The 25,311-nt window shown below is 36.1% G+C and overlaps 1 protein-coding gene across 2 annotated transcripts; it reads left to right on the top strand.

The window, feature by feature from the left end:
* Window positions 1-6,256: 6,256 nt before the first annotated feature.
* On the top strand, window positions 6,257-21,522 carry slc28a1 (solute carrier family 28 member 1). Of its 2 annotated transcripts, XM_026935421.3 has the most exons (18): window positions 6,257-6,327; window positions 6,508-6,587; window positions 6,693-6,766; window positions 6,932-7,023; window positions 7,106-7,295; window positions 7,556-7,697; window positions 8,207-8,320; window positions 8,594-8,671; window positions 8,756-8,836; window positions 8,915-8,995; window positions 9,458-9,583; window positions 10,848-10,978; window positions 11,078-11,246; window positions 11,341-11,526; window positions 11,863-11,944; window positions 13,074-13,172; window positions 20,345-20,450; window positions 20,576-21,522. In XM_026935421.3, exons 1-18 carry the CDS (start codon window positions 6,324-6,326, stop codon window positions 20,688-20,690), a joined length of 1,950 nt encoding a protein of 649 aa, XP_026791222.1. In that variant the 5' UTR covers window positions 6,257-6,323; the 3' UTR covers window positions 20,691-21,522. The 2 variants fall into 2 exon arrangements, with proteins under 2 accessions (XP_026791222.1, XP_026791221.1); XM_026935420.3 differs by lacking the exon at window positions 6,257-6,327 and having other exon boundaries at window positions 6,340-6,587.
* Window positions 21,523-25,311: the final 3,789 nt, after the last annotated feature.

Raw genomic sequence — 25,311 nt, forward strand, 5'->3', positions numbered from 1 at the left:
AAGCAAAGTCCATTTGCAGTTGCATTTCCCATGTCTTTCAAGTTATAACCTCTCATATTGAAATAGCAATAGCAATTACCCCGTTTGCTATTTCACTTCCTCGGCATCATGTATGAAGCCTGCCAAAATTCAAATGCAATCGCAATTCTCTTTGTATTTGCATTTCTGATGCCTTTCACAGAAACCTGTCAATCAGTATTGGGGTGGTATAGTAATACGTGATAGGTGGTATAGTAATACGTGATTTGCGTTTGTATTTGAATTATGTCACAATTTAGGCATGCACAAATAGAAACTGCAATTGCAAATGCAATTGCTTTTGAAATTTGTCCAGAAAATACTTCCATAGTATAAAATAGGTAATATGAATATATAATATATTTTCTGATTACTTTCCACAACTGCCTGGTTATGTAGAGAGCCAATTCTGTGGAAACACTATGATATTGTGTTTTATTATGTTGTGTTGTATTAGATAGTTTTAAAAGTAAATTTTGATTACAAGAAATACAATTAGTTACAAGTTGCTACAGGACAATAGTGAGACTTACCTGGTCTGTGGACAATATTTTTATGCATTATTTTCTGAATTATGCAGCCATCTTGTTTTTTTCCTGTTAAAAAAATATTATATGCATGATTTAAACACATTAAAAGAGAATAGGTTTAATTTAAATATATTGCATATAAGCATACACAATTTTTATACACATAATATCTGTGATTAGCCACAGACAATTGCCATGTTGAATTATATAATTATATAATTAAAACTAAGCTTAAGGATAAGGTTAATTTCAGTTTTTTCAGTTCGAATTTACATCCACAAACAAGCAGCGTTTTATTAGGCAGAGCACTTTTATACCACATTGTTCTCTATGTGTGAAACAGGAGAAAAATACCTCTAAACATTAACTGGCTATTAATGTAGGTAAGAGGATAGCCACTTTGTTACAGTAAAAGTGCTACAGAATTACAGCAATGGCTGCACTATGTGCTCTTTTCATCCTTCGGTGTACTTCATGCTCTCTGCGTGAACGCATCTCATCCAAGATATGCATGCGCAGTAACTTGCTGGATTGCAGCAATCTGATGATAGGAACTGTTATGAGAAGTTATCAGCTGGTTCAGAAGGTCACGATTACTGACTGGACCTCATTTCTGAATGTTGCTTTACTTTTTGGAAAAAATTATTACGTATTGAAATCTGTTCTGTTCTTTTGTTGTCGTTATATTGAGGTTATTTGTTTTGTTACAGAAGACCACAAAATTGCTTGTTATGCTCAGAAAATAAAAACATAAAATTGAAGGAGGGTGTACTTTCTTTTTCCCATGACTGTATACACAAACAAATAAATATTATATGTAAATTTTGTTTTAATACTAACATTTGGATTAAATATAGAAAATATAGTCACATTTTCACAGTCTGAAGCTATCTCAGATCATTATCTCATCTCATTTAAAATGTGTCTTAATCATAATATATGCACCTTGCCATGCTACTGTGTCAAATGTACATTCATGTCAGCAACTGCATAGAGTTTTATGAGTAATCTGCTAGAGTCACCAACCAGTATTGGATCACTGTCTGATCCCGAAGAACTTGACCAGGCAACTGAATGCTTAGAATCAATGTTCTGCTACATGCTAGGTAAGGAAGCTCCACTTAAAAGAAAAAATTATTAGAGAGAAAAAGCTAGCACCCTGGTATAACGATAACACATGCACCTTAAAACAGACCACTCGAAAATTAGAACGTAAATGGCGTCAAACTAAGTTGATAGTATTTCAGATAGCATGGAAGGTGAGCCTTCTGAGCTGTAGAAAAGCTCTTAGTGCTGCTAGATCAATGTATCTCTCCACCCTAATTGAAGATAACAAAAATAATCCTGAACTCTTATTTAATAGTGTAGCAAAATTAACTAGGAATAAGACCACAATAGAAACATGCACATAATCATTATATAGCAGGGATGATTTCATGAATTTTTTCGGTGGTAAAATTGAAAATATCAGGCAAAAAATTCAGACTATTAATTTAAAACCAGACAGTTTTATAACTAACCTTGTAGATAATAATATAATGATATCAGATCAATGATTGGAATGTTCTACTCCCCTTCGAGAGACTGAACTAATTTCACTAATTTCCTCATCAAAATCATCAACTTGTATACTAAATCCCTTACCTATTTGTTTCTTCAAACAGTTAATTGGAGAAGCAATCAAACCTCTTCTAAAAATAATCAATTCTTCCCTTAGCACTGGCTATGTACCTAAATCATTTAAACTAGCAGTTATCAAATCCCCGATTAAAAAAACCTGACCTCAACCGCTGTCCATTGTCCAGCTATAGGCCAGTATCAAATCTCTCCTTTATCTCCAAGATTCTAGAAAAGGTTGTAGCACAGCAGTTATGCTCATACTTACATTTCATGAATGTTATTCCTATGTATCAGTCAGAGCACAGAGACAGTGCTGGTTAAAGTGGTAAATGAGCTACTACTGGCCTCTGATCAGGGTTGTGTCTGTTGCTTGTGTTGCTTGACCTTAGTGCAGCTTTTGATACCACTGATCATGTTATTCTCCTTGAAAGACTAGAAAATGTTGTAGGCATTAAGGGAATGGCCCTCTCCTGGCTCAGGTCTTATTTAACTGATCGTTATCGGTTTGTAGATGTAAATGGTGACTTCTCTATGCATACTAAGGTAAAGTTTTGTGTTCCGCAAGGTTCTGTTTTAGGCCCACTGCTCTTTTCTTTATATATGCTACCTCTGGGCAAAATTGTTATGCTGATGACATACAGTTGTTTCAGCAAAACCAGATGACAGACACCAGCTTAATAAAGTTGAGGAATGTGTAAGGAAAAGTTGAGGAAAGGACATTAGACACTGGATGCTTTCTTTTACTTAATTCTGACAAGAGAGAAGTGCTTGTACTAGGACCACATGCAGGTAGAACTAAGCTTTCTGATTACATAATAACTCTGGATGGCCTTTCTGTTTCATGATGTGCGGCAGTAAAAGACCTTGGTGTGATTATTGACTCCAGTCTTTCATTTGAAGGTCACGTAGATAATATTACAAGGATAGCTTTGTTTCATGTCAGAAATATTGCTAAGATAAGAAATATAACGTCACTACATGATGCAGACAAATTAGTTCATGCTTTTCTTACCTCTAGGTTTATTGGATTACCTCTGGATTATTGTAATGCCTTACTGTCTGGATGTTCCAGTATGTGCATAAACAAGCTCCAGTTGGTCCAGAATGCAGCAGTGAGGGTCCTTACTAGAACCAGATGATGGGACCACACCTATTACAGGGCTCAATCACACATACTTGTACACCTATTCACACACTATGGACAATTTGGAAGATCCAATCAGCCTACAACTTTGACCTGGGGGAGGAAACTAGAGTACCTGGAAGAAACCCCCAAAGCATGTAGGGAACATGCGAACAGAGTTCGGATTCAAACCCCTGTGCACCCAGGACTGATAGAGTTGTCAGGTTTACACCATATTGTGCTAATTGTGGAATAAAGTTAAAGGCGTGAAAAGCAAATCCACTGATGGCATTTTTGGGCTGATTTAAAAACTGTCTGTGGCCACCAAGATCTTGTTTTTAAGCAAATAATCAGAATTAAATCAAACCAATGTATAGAAACATTTTCTGTTTTCTATGGAAATCCAGAAAGGACATGTCATCGCTAAAACTAGTAAATCCTTAAATTAGCCTCCACTATGAAATTACAGGCATACAGAAATAGAGAAGTAGGTACACAGTAAGAGAAAATATTATGTATAGTTTACATAAAAATATTTAGTTTCTCATCAAAACATGATTTCATTGCTTATAATAAATGCAATGTAAATATCAAATCTACTAGTTTGAATTATGTGGAGTGATGGTGGCCAATTAACATAGCATTAACATGAACTAATTGTATTATAAATATTCAGGGGGATGTTGACACTGACAGGAGGAAATGACTAGTAGTAATTGATCATGTGGTATGGCCAGGTAGCATAATGGGCAGTGCCTTACAGTTCTCGTGTCGATCCTCAGCTCGGTTGACTGTGTGGAGCTCACTTTTATTCTAGGGCTTTGAAAATACATGATCAAATCATGTTGGCAGAATGAAAACAAACTGTGTAAATGTAACAGTTAATTTACATGGACCCAATGTACACATTTGAATCAAGTAAATTCAATTAACATTTTTTCAGTGTAATCTGTTCAGGACCATTTTAGCATGCACAATAGTATAGTTGAAGATTTCTGAGTTGCCAGCTCAAATGATTGGCACTAATTTGGAAATTGTGTAAAACTGACATAGATAGATAGATAGATAGATAGATAGATAGATAGATAGATAGATAGATAGTATATTGATCCACAAGAGGATATTGGGCAAAAATAAAATGAAACTCCACTCGGTCACCTAAGCACAAGAATGCTTATCCATGCTGTACAGCATACATGCCTAATTGTGCATTTCGACATCATGAGAAAAAAAAGTTTTGATCTTCAGAAAACGACTTTTGATATCTTGAGATCACAAGAAAAAAAAAATAGCTCAAAGCTGTTGTGTACTTCCATAGAAAACAGAAATGGTTCTGTACATTGATAGGTTGATACTGTCTGCATTTACATTTTCCATTTGCCATAGCATATGCTGGTAGAAATTGGTTTGATTTGATTCTGATTATTTGGTTTAAAACAAAATCTTGGTGGTCACAGCCTGTTTTTAAATCAGCCCAGAAATGCCATCAGCTGCCATGCTTTTCAAATCCTCAACACATCCTGTTCCAAAACTAGCACAGTATGGTGTAAACCTGCCAAACCTACTGGCATTGTGTTTTCCTGTGACACACACTCCAAGAGGATGGGGTCAATTAGCATATGAATGACACATTGAAGTTCAACATTTATATTTACATATAAGATTTATATTTATTTTTAATATTTACATTTATACATTTATATTGTACATTTACATTTAACATTTATGGTTACATAGATCAGCCTTAACATTAAAACCACTGATAGGTGAAGTGAATTGATTATCTCGTTACAATGGCAATTGTCAAGGGGTGGGATATATTAGGCAGCAAGAGAACAGACAGTTGTTAAATGTTGTTAAACATATTGCTTTCTCAGTACAAACCTATTTGCTCATACGTATGTGTGCATTAGGCACTAAAAATGCTATACGGAGAGTTTCAAGCCGCTTTGGCTTCAGGAAAGGGGCTTTTCAAGCAAACGCATACATGCAGAAGTGTGTATCACTGTTAAGTGATTTTCTCAAATTAATAGGAATGAAAAATGATATCGAATATGATTGTTTATATTAAAAGGCATAATTTGATATTAAAGTGTTAAAAAGTCAAAAACATGAAAATTAATGTTTATAAAATGATTATTCATCAAATGTGCTCCAACATATTGTTTTCTCAATAGGCATGCAACAGTATAGAACACAAAATACTGACTAATGGGAACAATTAAAATATCAGTCAGCGATGAGTGGCTTGCCAGGTTTGGTCTAACGGGCTGGCCTGACATTGGGCCAATGTTCAAAATGACATTACAGTTACTTTTAATGCAATGTAATTTTACATTACATTTACCATTACAATTAATGTTCCAGCTAGGTTTTTTGAGACCCTGAACCCTATGCTGGATCCTGGATTCTCTCCTTGGCAAAGGAGATGTTGAGCTAGCCACTCTGAACTGGATGAATCACACCACTGATGAGGAACAACCACTGACTTTCCAAGGACACCATTGCTTTTGGGTGAACCCCAATGTCCACAGACCTGAACTTCCATGGACTTGGACCTTTCTTACCTAGACTCTTTCTACACAGATATAAATTTCAGATTTATCAAACCACACACTGAGAAACACTTCAACACACTATAACACACATATTAAAGACTGAAATGATAATCAGGATTTACTGTTCATATAATAGTTACATGCTGGCTTAAGTTTTAAACATTTGTTTGTTTGTTTCCCCCTTGTTTAAATATAATTTACAGTTGAACCTAAGCCTGCGACTCCAGAAGCCCATTGCATTTTTTCCCCTATTCTTAATTCCTACGAAACCTAGACATTGGTCACTGTGGTTTACTTACTTTAACAAGCATATGGGCCACACTTAGAAAAAAAAGTGATAACACGGAAGTGATAGAACATGGCCTCACAACCATGCAGTTAATTAGTAATAAGATCCCACTAAAAGCTCTGACCATACTTGCTGGTAAAAGTTTTACAACTACACATTTGTCACTCATTCGAAGAGGAAGCAGAATGAGTAAGCCATTACTTCTTTCTCTGCTGTGTTGTAGGCTTTCTTGCTTTAGAAAGGGAATAAACAATAAGAATTATTTCCCTGAATGTTAAGAAATTGCAGTTGTACTTTATTATGCTGTTATTACATTTTATTATTGGATGTTATGGTTAAGAGATTTTAAATTCAAACTTTCTCCTGCAGTGAATACTGATCACATAGAGTTGAAAAATGTCATTCAAAGTAATGGACATGGAGTGGACAATCCGGGATTTGAGGCCGAGGTAGGTGCTTGGGGAATTTTCCATTTGCCAACATAGCCAAGTGATTTGATTGTATACTTTGCCTATTTACAAAATAATAAAATATCAGCTCCTTTGGGTCTCTAGGAGGAAACAATATCAGATCACAACAGTGAGATGGCACAGAAAGAATCAGGAAAAGAGTCCAAATCATCTATAAGGTGTGTATGGATAGTACAGTTATATAATTGAATACAGTCTATTGGGACCTTTTGTTGCACCTTTTTGAAAGTGCCACAAAGTATTTAATTTACAAGTAATATAAAATAACAATCAATACATACATAAAGTTCATAACAATTATATCTTGTTTGTGGACAATGTAGCAAAATATTCAAACCAATCATGGCTACTGAAAACTTCTTGAAGGCTCACTCTCGAATCTTCAAATACATTGCCCTGGGGATACTTAGTGCAGGTACAAATTGCAAATCACATCACCTTATTAACAGCAATGGATTCCTGTAATTCTGAGTCTTGTATTTCATTTGACAACACAGGCTATGTGGCATACTTTGTTGCTGCCTGCTGGTTGAACTTCCAGAAAGCAATTGCTCTTGTTGTCCTTACCAGTGTAGCGGTGTTTTTCACATTGTATGATTTTGTGAAGAGGTCCAAGGGAGACACTATAAAACACTTCTTAAAGCCTGCTGTTAGATGCTTTAAAGCCAACATGAGGTGGATAAAATGGTAAGTAGTGCACTTTGGACATGATTTGTGCTTTCTGCTTTGAAACCTGAATTGGCAACACCTAGTTTACCTTTGAAATACATAATAATTCTCAATCTTTCCTAACTTGCCACACATATTCTTGTTTAATTATTCTCAGCCTCTTTAAATAAAATTTCTAAATGTAAAGTTTGACAGTTGCTTTGTCAGAAGCAATTAACATAATTAATGGATATTAAGAAGAAAAACCAAGCTTGTATTCTTTTCTTGGTATGTTACAGGGTTTTTACATTAGTGGTGGTAGGACTGTTGGTGGCCTGGCTGGCAGTTGACACAAGGCAAAACCCTGAGCAGCTCATTTCATTTGGTGGTGTCTGTCTCTTTATCCTTGGCTTGTTCCTCTTCTCTGCAAAAAGATATGCAGTGAGCACTGACATCAGAAATTCATATAAATATGAATGTATTAATGACATTTTTTCAAAATCTTTTAATTTATGAATACATTACTCATTTATGTCATTTGGCAGATGCTTTTATCAAGAGTAAAAACACAACAAAAGTAGTACAAAAGTATTAAAATATCTGGAAGGATTCATAAGCAGAACGACTAGAGACTAATGTTAGGTTGATGCAAGTGCTAGAATGGTCAAGGCTGTGACTTAAAAGGACAAATTTCACAAAGGTGAAGTAGGTGTAAAATGATCAATTTAAGTACAGAAATACAGGCATGTGTTATCCTTGATGTTGTCTGAAGAGGCAGGTCTTTTTTTTAGAAGGAAACATATCTTCCTTAGATTTCCTGGGAATCTTATCACTCTGAGGTTATCTAAGAGTCCCTGTTAATAAGCCCTGGTTTTATGATTTTATTATATTATAACTGCTGATAGATTGATATGCCACAAATGCACAGAACTCTGGGTCTTTTTCCACAGGTTCGTTGGAGGACAGTCCTCTGGGGGCTTGGTTTACAATTTGTCATGGGCCTGTTTGTCATAAGGACTGAGCCTGGTTTCATAGCTTTCAACTGGCTGGGAGCACAAATCCAGGTTTAGCAAATGATTTCACAGATGAATTAGTAAATCAGTAGCTCTTGACTACTTCAAATAACATGACAGTGGTTCTTTTTTTTTTTTGCTGTTGACATAGAGGCATCAAAGGAAGTTCATTTTTTGTTTTATTAAACTTCATGAGACAAATATGTAGGCATGCATGTGAAACAGTATACATGTGATATTTGCATTTTAAAAAAATTCACTCACACAATGTTCACTATATATACATATTCACATTTATTTATTTATTTATTTATTTATTTATAGACATTTTTAAACTACACCCATGCTGGCTCATCTTTCGTGTTTGGCAGTCTGGTAGAATCAGGCATCTTTGCATTTCAGGTCAGTGAGTATCAACTTTCCGCAGAACTGTTTTTGTGTGATCTATAAAGCAACTGAGACTTGATTCTGTCTATTTTTCTGTAGGCTTTGCCTATAGTGATATTTTTCAGCAGTATTATGTCAGTACTCTACTACCTTGGTGTGATGCAATGGATTATCATTAAGGTGAGAGTCATTATAATCTTGCAGTATGTAACAACCTTGGAATGAGTGTATTTGTAAACATTTTGTCTGTTTCTACAGATTTCCTGGATTATGCAGATAACAATGGGAACATCTCCTACGGAATCGCTGAGTGTTGCAGGGAATATATTTGTTGGACAGGTACTATAATAAATCTTTATTTTTAATGTGAGAATTATTTTATTTTATTATAATTATATTATATGCACTAGGTAAAAAAGGCAGTCTAGGAGTCTCTGTTTCAGAAATATTACATTCTGAGAATATGCATGTATTCATTGTAATTCCAAAACTGAACTGAGTGAGATGGAATCAGATTTCGTCTAAACTTTGGTTAAATGAGGAGTAATCTCCTCATTTAACCCATTAATGTAAAAAATGTAATCCAGCAACCAGATAAATGTGTCTTCTGTGCATTTTACTATTTGCTGAATTTGAACTGAAAGAAATTCTTTCTTCCACCAAAGAAAGCATCAGTATGAGTAGTGCAGAACACCCAGGCAATAACTGATTATACTCAAGCCTTCAGAATAAAAGGAAACCACCTTGTATCTTTAATTTTGTCCAAACTGTGATGTTAACATCTTTGCTTTTTTGTATCAGACAGAAGCACCACTGCTGATTCGTCCCTATTTAAAAGACATGACCAAGTCTGAGATCCATGCTGTCATTGTTGGAGGTTTTGCCACAATCGCAGGCAGTGTGATGGGAGCTTTCATTTCATTTGGGGTGAGAAAAGTTGTCACCCTAAAAGATGTAAATCAACAATTATATATATATATTTGGGGGGAATTTTTTGATCAGGCATCTTTTCAACATCACTGGAGCATAGAAAAATACACTCACCATCCACTTTATTAGGAACACCTGTACACCTGATCATTTATGCAGTATTCTAAAAAGCCAATCAGGTAGCAGCAGCACAATGCATAAAATCATGCAGATACAGGTCAAGAGCTTAAGGTAATGTTCACATCAAACATCAGAATGGGGAAAAGTATGATCTCTGTGACTTTAACCGTGGGATGGTTGTTGGTGCCAGAAGGGCTGGGTTGAATATTTCAGAAACAGCTGATCTCCTGGGATTTTAACACACAACAGTCTTTAGTGTTTACACAGAATGGTGCGAAAAACAAACAAACAAACAAAAAAAAACAAAACGAAAAAAAAATCGAGTGAGCAACAGCTCTGTGAGTGGAAATGCCTTGTTGATAAGACAGGTCCTTGTTGATAAGAGCCAAGAACAAGAATCTGAGGCTATCCTGGGCATAGGACAGTTGGACAGTTGAAGATTAGAAAAAAAATTACCTGGGCTTTTTACAGTCTTCAACTGTCCAGTTGATAGCTTCAGATTCTTGTTCTTGGAGTGGAACCTGATGTGGTCTTTTGCTTTTTTAGAGTGCTTATTTGAGTTACTATAGACTACCTGTCAGCTCAAACCAGACTGGTCATTCTCCTCTGATCTGTCTCATCAACAAGTTGTTTCAGCCTGCAGACCCTTTACTCACAGGATGTTTTTCCATGCCATTCTGTGTAAACTCTAGAGACCATTGTGTGTGAAATTCCCAGGAGATCAGCAGTTTCTGAAATACTCAAACCAGCCCATTTGGTACCAAAACCCATGCTATGGTTAAACTCACAGAGATCACACTTTTTCCTCATTCTGATGTTTGATGTGAACATTACCCAAAGCTGCTGGCCCATATCTGCATGATTTTATGCATTGTGCTGCTGCCACACGATTGGCTGATTGGATAACTGCATAAATGAGCAGATGTACAGGTGTTCCTATGAAAGTGGACAGTGAGTGTATGTAATATATTAGAACCACTCAAATTTATAATAAGGTTCTAGTGTTTAAAATTGAATAACTTGAAAAACAATGGCAAAAATTGTAGAACTTCAACTAAGTCAAGTCTCTTTGGTTAATTTATGGGATAGTTATGACACTATTTATAATCTTTTGTGCTGATTTAAAGTTTAACCTCCACAGATAGATGCATCCTCTTTGATTGCTGCCTCTGTAATGGCTGCTCCATGTGCATTGGCCATGTCCAAACTCTCATATCCTGAAACAGAAGAGAGCAAGTTTAAATCTGAAGACAATATCAAAGTAGAAGGCGGGTGAGTTCCCATAAAATAGTGACACAATAATGTTTATAATATGTGCAATTTGCCCAAAAGCTGCATTTATTTGTCTGTCTATTTGTTGTTCTTGATCAGTGGTGAACAGAATATCCTGGAGGCTGCTTCTGCTGGAGCAGCTGCATCTGTCGGGCTTGTGGCTAACATAGCTGCCAACTTGATTGGATTTCTTGCCATTTTGGCTTTCATCAATGCAGCTCTGAGCTGGCTGGGAGGAATGGTGGGATATCCAGACATCACATTTGAGGTCCAGTATCATTTAAAATCACTATATCCTTTGTTATAATGACTCTAACAGTAATAAGTAGTATGTTAAAGTGATTTTTCTTCCAACACTTTAGCTCATCTGCTCATATGTATTCATGCCTGTGGCCTTCATGATGGGCATACCATTTGATGAGTGCTTCATTGTGGCTGAACTTATTGGCACAAAACTGTTCCTCAATGAGTTCATAGCTTATGAGAAGCTGTCAAACCTGAAAAATAATCGATTAAATGGCATCACAGAAGTGGGAAAATACATTTCAGTAAGTTGTTCTATTCTGTTTTTTCAAAAGCCCAGAATTCGAAATACATTGTAATCTAACCATAATATTTTGTGTTTCAAACGTAAATATAAAGTACTAAAATACATTCTAAATTCATTTAGGCTTGTGACATACTAGCTAGGCAAAGAAAAGTATGAATATTTCTGTATCCACTAATCATTCAACTTATTTAAAGCTTAAAAATAATCTTAAGATGAATAAAACATTTCAGTATTTGGCTTAGAAAAACAATTATTAAAAAAAGCAGTAGAAATATTACATTTGGTTATGTGATTGCCCAATTCCTCCTTAAGTACATAGTCTTTGTCATTTAAGGTCAGATCAGAAATCATCAGCACCTATGCTCTGTGTGGCTTTGCCAACTTCAGTTCACTTGGAATTGTGATTGGAGGCATGTGTGAGTATCCATTTGCACGTAAACATCCAAGCTAAGAAAACTTAAATTCACATGATTGACAAGATTTCATAAATGATCATAATTAAATAAGTATATTACAATAGTCCAGTTTTCATTAAGCTTCATTAATCTTTATTGTGGAATGTAGTATGGAGATTAAACAAATTTTTGCACAAATCTATGAATAATTCAGTAGATACTAAGTATAATTGCTACATCTACGTGTACAGATAGATGTAAAAAAAAAAAAAGACGTGTATATTTAAGTGTACTTCACAAAATATAGAGTATGAGACCTATAGTACTTTCCAGCATGCTTTTACTGAGACTATCACCCAGCTAACTTCATTTGACATCTTTCAAACTTTGTATCCAAGATTTACAGTTTTAACAACATCGACAGTTTGTAAACTGTTATAACAGACCCTCAGCAGGGAATTGCTTGCAGTTTTCCCAGTATGTGGCTTACGGTGATACCTAAGCTAGCTTGTTGCCTATCTAGCTACCCGGTAGATAACATTAGCAAACTGAAACTCCATGAAGGGAAGACGATTAGTTTTTTTTTTTTATTAATTCAGTTAATAAAAAATTTAGTTAGTTAGTGAATTCAATATATGTTTTTTTTATTAATTCAGTTTTGATATTAAAACTACCCAAGTCACATCATATTGAAACACATTATGTGAAATTCCTTTTTGTAACAATTCTAGACCAAAAACTGTCAGTGGCATTCATCAGACTAACTATAAATAACATTTTAAGCAGGATCAGTATGTATGAAGCAGGGAGGCCATCACTGTACTGATATTGTAACTAGCAATTCAATGTGAGTGAAAAACATGATTGCATAAACCAAGACAGCTAACACTAGCTAAATTTCTCGACAATTTATTACTGTAACTGAAGGTTAGCCAGTCACTCCTTTTTAAACATACTCCACCAACAGAATGGGCAAAGCATAAAAGAGCACTGTTCACCAACATTTAGATGAGTAAATTACTGAAGATGCCAGAGCTAGATAAAAATCATGGAGAGCAGTGATATTTTCAGTGATATAATGTAGTGATGCAGGAGAATCATGAGAATTATGTGTTAATAATGTCCATGTCAATTATATCTGTTGTCATAGCTTCCATTTGTCCTTCAAGAAAAAGTGACATTTCTGCTTTGGTGCTAAGAGCCTTGTTCACAGGCACTTGTGTGTCCCTGCTTAATGCGTCTATTGCTGGTAAGTAATACACACAAGCACTGTAAATCCTAATCAGTTGCAATTTCACAGCCATATCTCAGTTTTTATCATATATTATGGGTAATACTAATCTGAGTTCCACATCACCTCCCCTCTTTGCAATCTCCAAGTTGTGTAAATTATGGACTTTAGACATGGTCTTATAACTATTTACTAAGCTGTGTACACACCTTATGAGAACAGAGCTGGTATGACTCTTTACTCTGTGTTCTTTGAATGTATCCTGATGTTGATTGTTCTGTGCACTTTATACTGTCTGCTCTGGATCTATGCCTTGTCTGTAAACCAAACCTGTTCCACCAAACCAATCAGACTAAGAATTTGATATATTTTATAGCTAAAATACCCTGTCAATTGCAATACAATGTAGTATAACAGCAAGAGACAAAAAAGACTATTTAAAAAAGTAGGCAAATTAATACCTTAACATATAAATGAGAAGACAAGGTTTCATATAAACAGCTAATATAAGCTAAATAAATAGAGAATATACTATATTGCTGTAAATACAGCAACATAAAAGTGCTTACTATGTCTAGTAAACATGTAATAACCTTAAAAATCTTATAAGCATATAAGTAGGGATGCATCAATATTTTATTTTTTTTTCAGACTGAAAAGGTACATTTTTTTTGGAACTCGTTGAAAGGAGTGACACCATGGGTGTCATGGTACATTGTTTTTAGTTTTGCTTATGTTTCGTGGGTTTACATAGTGGCCATGAAATGCACACGTGTGTGTTCATGCACTTCTGTACAGTTGTAAGTAAAGTATGTTTCACTGATTTCATTGTGGAATTAGGTATGGGAAATCTGGCAAAAATATCATATCACAATTTTTTCAGGCTGGATCACAATCCACAATTTTTTTCATGATTTTTTTTTTTATTTTGGTTTTGAAGATTATTTGGCAAAGTTAAGGAACAGAGCAAACAATTCCGTATTGATGAAAATATAGTTCTACAACATCATAACCTTAAAGAAAAAGATTAACAGAGACACGTTACGCCAAAGTACATTTTTAAACAAATTTTAAACAAATCAAAGTGCATTTTCCAATAACTGTAAACAATTATTTCTATAATGAAAACAATCAAGTGTGGACACTGTATTTAAAATATGTTATGTAAAATGTATATCACCTCTACTTATGTCTTCCATTTTTAAAATTGCAATAAATAGAAAGGTGTTTGACAGATGAGTAAGTAAATATGCTTAAATACTGAAGAAATTAGCTGAGTTGGTTTATATTTTATTTAACAATTTATCACATTACATAATAATTAATTCATAACGCTGTACTTACCACTCTGAGATAGCGTTCAATGTGCCATTTTATGTTGTACTTCAGGTAATAGAACTCTGAACTTGAATCAGAGAGTAAACACATACTTCTCTGTTCATTCTGTTTTTGCTGTCATTTTTTTTGTTTGTTGTTGTTCAACATATGCCATCACTTCGTTAATCAGACCAGGGAGGATAAATGAAATGAAAAATCCATGTAGAAAATAGAAAATTCTTGCCTTTCTGAGTTAATGCCTCTAGACTTGTAGTGAATCTCGGGTCTGATGAGCTGCCTTCAGTTAATTTATATAAATGTGCATGATTGGATAAATGGAATACTAGAAAACTAGACACTGGACAATTTTTTCTATACATTAATCAGCTCTGCTACAGTATTTTTACACTTTGATCCACTAAAATAATATGCAGTGTCTGCATCAGGATTGTGTCTGCCATTCAAAACCCACTGCTGAAGTGCCTTCTCTCGATATTTTTGTAGTTTGCAGTCTGCTTTTCTTGTATTGCCTTCATTAATCATGAAATACCTCCAGATCACTGTCATTTTGTGTCATTTTGTTTCACTAACCTGGCAACTTACATCACATAGTGTTACATAGTATCGAATGGTGGTATCAGAGCATTTTTTTTTATGAGTATGAGAAAATGAGCATGATATCGGATGATACCAGATCCCTAGTACTACGTTTTCTATGAATGTGCTATTTTAACCCATCAGCTGTTAGGATTTGCAGAAGTAAGTGCGGAGGCTGCAAAAAATTATTTAGTTTTGTCATGGCTCACAGAAGGTGGATGATACACACAGCCAAGTAGAACTGGACGATAAGATGGTATGTAAACAAAAAAAACTAGTAAAATAGCAGGCGATCAGCAAATGTGCATGAACAGGGCAAAATCAAATGGGCAATGTAAGTAAAGCAAAGGTCAAAACTAGAGAGAAACAGAAATACAAAATGGCTCAAGAATGTCACAGACACCAGGTGGAGAGAAACTCTGCAAGGTCTCTGGAGCATATAAATGCTGCAGTCTGTGATGAACCATATACAGGAGATTTTGATGGGTGCATTTGTAGGGTCGTTCCAAACTGAAGTGATGGGTTTACTTCGGTGTGTACTTTGTGATCTGTAGATGGGTTTACTACGGTGTTTACTTCAAAACAGTTGTGGACATTTGTACACATTACTCTTGAGATTCTTTGCACTGTTTTATGCTGAATGAAAAATGGCCATAGGTGGGGAAATAATCACTGATTATTCCAATCAGTTCTGTTGGTTAAATTTCTTGGTATTAATGTTGTTTTTGTAGGGCATTAAAAATATTTAAAAACTTTGCTGTTGTCAGTACATAGTGGGTAAACACTCTCCTCTGTTTTGATGATAATGAACTGATGGCTCAGCAGCATTCAGACATTTTGACAGCTGGACTCTGATCACAAACTTAACTGATTAAGTTTATGTCCATTTCACTATGACGTAAACTTGATCAAAGTGTGAAGAAATCACACTTACTAGCGAGGCTTTAGACATCTTTAGGCAGCCTGACTGCATTTATTCCTGCATTTGTTAAACTGGCTCTTTAACCAATTTTATTTTTGCAGACAGAAGTCAAGTTAAATAAAAAAAAAACCCACATTTTGAATTTTACCAAAACTTTCTACATTTTTGGTAAAATACATTTAGTAAATACAAGTATATTTATATATATATATTTATACAAGTATAAATATATATAAATATACTTGTATTTACTAAATATATTTACTTACTAAATATACAAGTATATTTATATATTTAGTATATAACTTTACAAATACAAATACGATTTAGCCCCGTCTTTGCTGTTATAATAACCTCCACTCTTTTGGAAAGGCTTTTAAATATCTTTTGGAATGTGGCTGAAAGGTTTGCCCATTCAGTCACAAAAGCATTAGTGAGGTTGAGCACTGATGTTTGGGTGAGAAGGCCTAGCGTGCAGTCAGCAATCCAATTCATCCAGAAAGTGATCAATGGCATTGAGGTCAGGGCTCTGTACAGGCCACTCAAGTTCTTCCACACCAACCTTGATAAACCATGTCTTAATGGACCTCGCTTTGTGCACAGGGGCGTTGTCATGCTGGAACAGGTTTGGGCTAGGCTCCTTAGTATATATCAGTATATTTTAATTCTACAGCATATAAAGACATTCTAGACAACTGTGTGCTTCCACCTTTGTGGCAACAGTTTGGTTCCCACATATGGTTGTGAAGGTCAGGTGTCTAAATTCTTTTGGCCATATAGTTTATGTTAAAGTATATTATCATCGAAAATACTCAATTTTGTTTTCAAGAATTCAGCTCTAGAGACTTTCCAGAATGTCTCACGTATGGCATGCACAACCATTTGTTTTATCCACGTTATGCAAGCACGTTATTACACTGCATAACAGCCTCTTTACAATGATCTAGCTTGATTGTTTAGCAAAATGTTAGTGCTTCTCAGATTTCATGTGAGAATTTTGATTAACTGGAATGTCTTTCAACACGTCTAACCTTAACATCTAACCTTAAACAGGTGTTTGTTAGTGGCAAAACATTCAAAACATTTTTCATTGAATTTGCACTTCCAAACCAAAGTTACAGTCATGGGAAAAAGAAAGTACACTCTCCTTTTTACTTATCAGGGCCTAAATAACAATTATGTGATCCTCACCAACTTCTGTAAACAAACAACAAACGACAACCAAATAACCTCAGATGACTACAAAAAAAAAACACCACAGACTTCACTATGTAGTCATTTTTTCCCAAAAAGAAACCCAACATTCAGAAGCCAGGTGGGAAAAAATAAATATACCCTTCCTATTTGCAGAAGCAATAAGAGAGTAATTAGCAGCCAGGTGTTACTAATGAAATGCACAAGATTAGTTAATTATCAAGAAGTGTGACTACTTCTATTAAAGTAGACCTTTTGGCAGTTTGGTGTTCTGGAGCATTCAGGCTAGGAGAAAGCCCCTTTCTCCAAAAAAAAATATGGCAGCACAAAATTGCATCTGAGCAAACAACAAAAGGTCTGGAACAATATCCTTTGGACTGATGAGAACAAGGTGGAGATGTTTGGTCATCATGCACAGCAACATGTGTGGCAAAAACCAAAAATGTCTGTCCTCATCCTGCATCTGCCTCAAAACATTTGTTTGATGCCCATTCAAACTCACAATAATTTTTAAATAGATTAAAATGTGTAACATGAACTGTGTTTTCTTACAGCACTATTTTTTGCACTAGGAGTGTATCATGTCTTAAATGGACATGTGGAGAATGCACACGTTCAGTCTGGTAGTGAAAGTAATTGGACAAGTTTACATGGCTGTTGATAGATGATTAAAAGGATTACCCACCTCATTCAATTAGCTAGAAATTTCATTTGGATTGGCCTCAATCGGTTTAATCTATTCTGACTGAGGTCTTTACATTAACGTTTTCTTTTCCAGTTGAGGTTATAAATAGATTATTAGGCTGCATATAAACATAGCCATTTTGTATCAAGCTCTAATGTCATTTAGAGTGTGACGTCAACAAATGCAAGCAGGCATTTGCAAACATCTGATTGATGCTAGAAATGCCAGACAACAAAATGGACAGGCAGACACGGACTCTCATGAGTACTAATGCGTTGCCGAACTTGTGTCAGAAGTGAATGTGATCCAACTTTAACAGCAATCCACACGGCTGAATTGCATTCCACTGTGCAATTCAGTATAGGATAGAAAAACATTATTAATTATTATTAATAATTATTTATAATTATTCATGATTGTTCTGCTCCAAGTTCTTCACTTCTATAGGTTTGGCGCCACCTAGTGGCAGTTCTACGTGAAGTGAGTTCAGAGTAGAGCACATTTCTCATGCAGTCAGTTTCTCCTCGATTTTTGGATGCCATCCTTTGTTTTGTGTTTGTAAACGCGTCATCTGAAAGTTAATTCTTAGTTACATAATGCTTGATTATATATATATTTGCACGTTTGTAATAAGTTCTTTCGAAGCTTTGATTTGATGTAATTTTAGTAATAGCCTCTAGCTGTTAGCCTAGCCGTTATTTGATGTGGCACTCAATGTGTTGATTTCATTCTACTTTGACAAGATGGTTGTTGTATGAATTATTCTGATTATTGTTTGTTGGCTGTTTTTTACAGTTTTACTCCTAATTCATAATGTACATTTCACTGGCATCTTATTAAACGAGAAAGACTAAGATGAATCCTGACTCTTCGGTACTTTATGGATGGAGTTTGGCTGGCTGTTAAATTGCATTTGCACATGCGAGGTGAACAGTACAATGATACTCTTCAATGCACTGTCATTAATGCACTGAAGTAGTGCCACACCAAACTAGAATCACTGTCCAATCATAGACTTAAGCCATACTCTGAGCAGTGGCTCTAATCAGAGAAGTAGAAAAGGTGCATGAAAGCTTAATTTTCCAGGAAGAAAATTTTGGTGCAATTGCTGGTGCAATTGCTTTTTATTGTGAATATTCTTTGTAATACTACCATTATGCTTCATTTCCAATGTCACTGTTCACAAAGAATAATTACATTTGGTATTATATAGCTTCCGTGGCTTATTTGTATGTTTATGCAAAAACAGGGCACCATTACATAAGTTAAAATGGCTCTATGTGATAGTAAACTGTTTACACAATATAGATTAGGGTGGCCATCAGATTCTAAAGATGAATAAATCTTAATGTCTGATTGTGTAATGTACTTTTGGATGGGAAGCATCTATGCCATCGTCTGATGTCTTCAAATGTTCAGTGGGGTTCAAGTCTGGGCTTGGGAGACTTGCCTGTATACTTTGGGTCGCTGTCATAAAGGTGAACTTTTGTCAGAGTCTGAGGTTGTGTGCACTCTTTCCTCAGTCCTGACCAATCTCCCTGCCCCTTCCTCTGAGAAGCAACCCCATAGCATGTCGCTGCCAAGAATATTCTTCACCATGGGGATGGTATTAGCCAGTTGATGAGCAGTACCTTGTTTTTGACAGATGCTGCGCATGGAGGTCAACCCAGAAAGTTTATTTTTTGTCTCATCAGACCAGAGATAATCTTTTTCTAATATGAGCTTTTTTTTAAGTACCTGCCATATGCCTTTTATTAAGGAGTGGCTTCCGTCAAGCCATTCTACCATGAAGGCCTAACTGATGGATTATTTCTGAGATGGTTGTCCTTCCGGGCGGTTCTCCTGTCCATGCTGAGGACATCATTTTTTGTGTGTATTTACGTTGTCAAAAACAGAAATCTTTGGTTAGAACATTGTAGTTAGAACAAATTGTCAGACAGTGGAGATGGTCTTAGTACAGCTGTTTGTCGGGGTGAATATCATGCTAAAAATATCACTTAATATTACCTCAGTTTTTGGCAGTATCTGTCCTGTGCATCTCAGAGATCTCCAACCATCACTTAAGTCTGTATTTACAATTTCTTTATTTTCTAATCACTACAATTGCATAACACACATAAATGTGGCCGATGGTATAGTTAAATGGTGAATAAAGCATCTTCTGATTCTAATGGGTTTCAGACAGTTTTTAGACATAAATCAAACCAAATTCAGTGCAAACAAAATATTCAGATACTATGTACTTCTAATAATCTATTTTTGAAAACTACATATAAAGTTATTTTAATTTATACTATTATAAAATGTATTTTATTTTTTATATTGTTGCAAACATAGTTGTGACCATTTTAATTGTGAATTTTAGACATTTGCTGCAGATCCTTCGAGGTCTGGGGGTGTGAAGCACTCGGTATCTATTTAGTATCTATGTTCATGACTTTTAACACCACAGTTGTATTCTCTGTCCACTTCCAGGCCTTCTTTTTCTTCCTCAACTAGATTGTATAGATGTGTTTAAAAATTCTGTCTTCAACACCACTGATACTAAAATCCAAACTTGCTGTTATGGCCTCTTTGAAAGGTAAGGTCAAAAGTTGTTTGTATAAGCAAGTAGGCAAATATTACCCATCCCAAATAATGTTTGAAAAGTGGAGGATGTATTTACCCAGATGCTTTGAGTATTACTATGTAATTTTTGTGTTATAGTGCTGTGAAGAATGAAACAGTGATTTCTTTCGAGGGATCTTGGAGCATGGTGAAAAATGCCACTCTTTATTTCACAGAGTGCTGCCATCTTTATAATGAAACTGTCTGCATTTAGGAATTCTGCATTGTTTTTGCGTAGCACATTGTATTTGTAAGTTAATTCTTTATCATTTTCTCTTATATGTAGATATAAAACAACATATATTTTGGCTGTATCATAATAGTTAAAGTGTTGTTTGTATTGGAGTATTGTTTAAATAAAAAGTTATTTAATCAGTAAGCTTTATAATAAAGTATTAGGGCTGCCACTGAACTCAAACAAAATTATTTTTATGTTGGCTATAAACATTTTGATTTTCTCAAAATGGCATAGCCATTGCATAGCCAGCCATGGAATAACCATAACTATTGGATAGGAGGGATTGGAGGGAGACCATAACTAGTGGTTAAGAGGGATGATGTTCTCTTAATTGCCAATCAGAGCAACACTATCCAATTGTGGGCATCTGTGAGCACACATATGTATGTGGAAGAGGCCAAGTTTCCTCCAAGTAGAAATGCACAATGGACCACCTTTTTTTTTTTTTTTTTTGCTTATTCAATGCCACTTCTGTTCACTCTCAAATAATTCTGATATTTATATATCAGATAATAATGAACACTTCTAGCATTTTGTGTGTTCAACTGTCCTGTAATGTAGCATAAGCAGCAGATTGAAAAGATTCTGTGGTTGGTTTCACACGTCTCGTAGGATGCAAATGTTAGCCTTTACCACCCTCCCCATGTGGTAGCTGTGGGAAAACCAGATTGGGCAAATGACCAGTTTGAGAGAAAGTGGTGTAAAAAAAACGGGGGGTTGGGGGGCTTATCTGATTATGTGTCAGGCTCAGTAGACTGAAGTTAGATTTAAAAATGTTAATAAAGTTACTGTTAAACTATAAAATAAATATTTCCTTGTGTTTGCTTTATGCATAACTTACTAACGTTTGCTAAACACAAATGATTATGTTTTATGCTGTTGTTATTATTTAAATGAAGGCTAAACTGAAATCACATAAAAGAAATAACATTTGCATATTTTAATTCACAGAGTGGAAGGTACTTCACAACAAAATAGCTACAATACATTATTCAATTCTATTCAATTAAATTTTATTTGTGTAGTGTGTTATTTGTGTAGCATTGCCACAAAGCAGCTTTACAGAAATAAATACATTCAAATTAAATTAAATCAAAATAAACTGTAAATATGTGACTTTATCCCTAATGAGTATTCCCGAGGCAACAGTGGCAAGGAAAAAGTCCCTGAGACGATTATATTTCCTGCAAATATTTTTACAGGTACTCTCGTCTTCTCACTTATACACACACATACGATATCATATAGTTCATGATATGTTCTGTATAATCACACTGAAGCATTATACACTCACCATCCACTTTATTAGGAATACCTGCACATTCATGCAGTTATCTAATCAGCCAATCATGTGTCAGCAGCAGAATGCAAAAATCATGAAGGTAAAGTCAAGAGCTTCAGTTAATGTTCACATCAAACATCAAAATTAAGAAAAAGTGTAATCTCTGTGACTTTGTGGCATGGATGTTAATAACAGAAGGGCTGGTTTGAGCTCACGGAGCTGCTGAAACAGACTCTTTGAAGCTGTTGTTTGAAGAGACTCTCCCTGGAGTTGTGGATGGATGAGACTCCTGGGTTGTGGATGGAGACTCTTGACATGGTTGGATTTTTGGATGAGACTTAGAGTTTCCTTTATGTTAGAGTTTTAACCCTTTCCAGTTGGACTGACCCCAAAGTGCTTGTTCCAATCAGCATGATCTTGGGGCAGCATGTAAACTGCATTCTCCTCCTCTGACACTAATTAACATACTGGTCTCTGAGGTATGTGCTTTGCAAACTTTCCACAAGTCAGAGTTAGACTTTGGTTATGAATTTTGTAACATGGCTATAAAAACACTGTACTCAAATTTACTTTATCCCAAGTCTTAGGAAATCACACAATGATCACACATACCAAACATCACATACATGCTGTTATTGATACACTCATTAACACTATGATACCTGTTAAATGATCAAAAGCATTATAATGATCTGGTGGTTATAGGCATGATACATAATGACATTAAAAGACAACATGCTTTCAAACCATGGTGCATCATTTTAAGAGTCATTGCCCTTTTAGGAGATGTAAAGTAACCTGATACTTTTGTTAAAGCTGAGTTCTGTGGAATGTGTAAATGGTGGTGAACTTTGTGTTTCTGGGGAGAACAAAGGTCTCACTCCATGAGGGTCCTTGGGTGAGTCAACACCCCTTTTTCCTGAAGTTAACAGCTTTACCATCCTATTGGGTGAGCCATCTGGTCTTGGCCAACGGCCTATATCAATGAGCTTGACAGAGATTCCTCTTGGCTGAGAGGGTTCATTCTCTGGTCAGGGATGTTCTAATGTTTACTCTGTTGTTCAAAGGATAGCTGAAATTAGCCAGGCGGTAATTAACCAGGCTTCTCAGTGTCTGTGAGTGAAGATTCAGACACTGAAAGAGATTCTAAACACTCTGAAAGAGTAAAAAGATATTACAGTGTTTTGTTGTCAGTGATTTTAAAATCTTAAAATGTTTAACAGATAAGTGTGTAAAGGTTAACAGACCAAAAGTTTCTAATATTTAAAGGCTAAAATGGAAAAAAGGCTGAAACATGTTTAAAGGTTATTGCACATATTCCATGTGGTTGCTAAAGTGTTGCTAGGTGGTTGATAGGCTAACCCAGTTGGTTGCAAGAGTGTTGCTAGGTGGTTATGCAAAACTAGTTTGTTAATATGGTTTTGCCAGCTCATTGCTATACTAACCATTTTGGTTGGTATTGTGTTGCTAAGTGGTAACTATGCTATCCCAGCTGGTTGATATGGTGTTGCTAGGTGGCAATAGCGTATTATGGTGGGAATAGCATCTCCAACACCACCACACTGAGCACTGGTGCCCCACAAGGCTGTGTGCTCGGTCCATTGCTGTTCACTCTGCTGACTCACGACTGTGTAGCAATGCACAGCTCGAATCACATCATCAAGCTCGCCGATGACACGACCGTGGTGGGTCTCATCAGCAAGAACAACGAGTCAGCATACAGAGAGGAGGTGCAGCAGCTAACGGACTGGTGCAGAGCCAATAACCTGTCTCTAAACATGGACAAAACTAAAGAGATGGTTGTTGACTTCAGAAGAGCACAGAATGACCAATCTCCGCTGAACATCGGCAGCTCCTCTGTGGAGATCGTCAGGAGGACCAAATTTCTTGGTGTCACCTGGCGGAGAACCTCACCTGGTCACTCAACACCAGTTCCATAACGAAGAAAGCCCAGCAGCGCCTGTACTTTCTGAGAAGACTGAGGAAAGCACATCTCCCACCCCCCATCCTCACCATGTTCTACAGAAGGACTATCGAGAGCATCCTGTGCAGCTGCATCACTGCCTGGTTTGGGAATTGCACCGTCTCAGATCGCAAGACCCTTCAGCGAATAGTGAGGACAGCTGAGAAGATCATCGGTATCTCTCTTCCCTCCATCACGGACACTTACACCTCACGCTGCATCTGCAAAACCACCAGCATTGTGGATGACCCCACACACCCCTCTCACACACTGTTCACCCTCCTGCCGTCTGGTAAACGGTACCAAAGCATTGGGGCCCTCACGACCAGACTGTGCAATTGTTTCTTCCCCCATGCCATCAGACTCGTCAATACTCAGAAACTGAACTGAAGGAACACACACACACACACATATATACACACACAACTTGTGCAGAAGCACTCAGCACGCATACAGCCTGCCTGCATACAATGCTTCCATGTTGTCATGTCTTTGTTTACATCGCCACGTTTTTATTTTGATTCATGTCCTGTCTCCTCCCCTGTATTGTCAATGGTTGTCTATCGAATGTGTCATGATTAGTCTCACCTGTTCACAGTGTGCCCTTTGATTAGTTATTGTATTTAAACCCCCATGTGTCTGTTCACGAGCTTGATTCACGTTTAGGATTTGTCTGCCTGCCCCTCTAATAAAACGTTTTAACTGCATTTGCATCCGTCTCAACTCATCATTCGTCTGGATTAAATTTGTGCCAAAATTATTGAACCTATCTTCTCAAAAAATGAACAAAAGTATACAATAAGCAGTAAGAAAAACACTCAAACTGAAAATAATAAACTCAGTGGCAAAAATCTATTTAACATGTTCTTCAAATAAACAGCATTCTTTGTTATTATTTTACAGTTTTCTAAGCTTCCTTTTCGCTAACCATAGTTTATGGATGACCATGAGCGTCTCTAGAGATGCTCCTGAGCGCTCATCTAAAAAAAATACGACTACCCAAACCTCAAATATTAATTATGAACTAATATACTAAATAAGGAAGGAAGTAATTTCCACTACAAAGTACAAACACTATCCACCCTTTTCCTGGGGGCGCTGTTGTAAAAACGATTAAGGGTACAACATCCAGCGGAAGTAGAGGTGCAACGTTGACCGGCTTGCTCTGATGGCAGCAGGTGTCATTTATGTCGCGATTCATGCGTGTAAAAAACGAACACTGTTGCTTCAGGCGAGTATATGTTAAAATGTCATTACAACACTCTGGAACAACATGTGCTGTTCGTGGCTGCACTTACAACCAGGCAAAACTTAATTTGTGACTTAAAGAAGAATGCTACAGACACAGACCT

This window comes from Pangasianodon hypophthalmus, chromosome 6 (genome assembly GCF_027358585.1).
Source record: "Pangasianodon hypophthalmus isolate fPanHyp1 chromosome 6, fPanHyp1.pri, whole genome shotgun sequence".
NCBI classification, from domain to species: Eukaryota; Metazoa; Chordata; class Actinopteri; order Siluriformes; family Pangasiidae; genus Pangasianodon; species Pangasianodon hypophthalmus.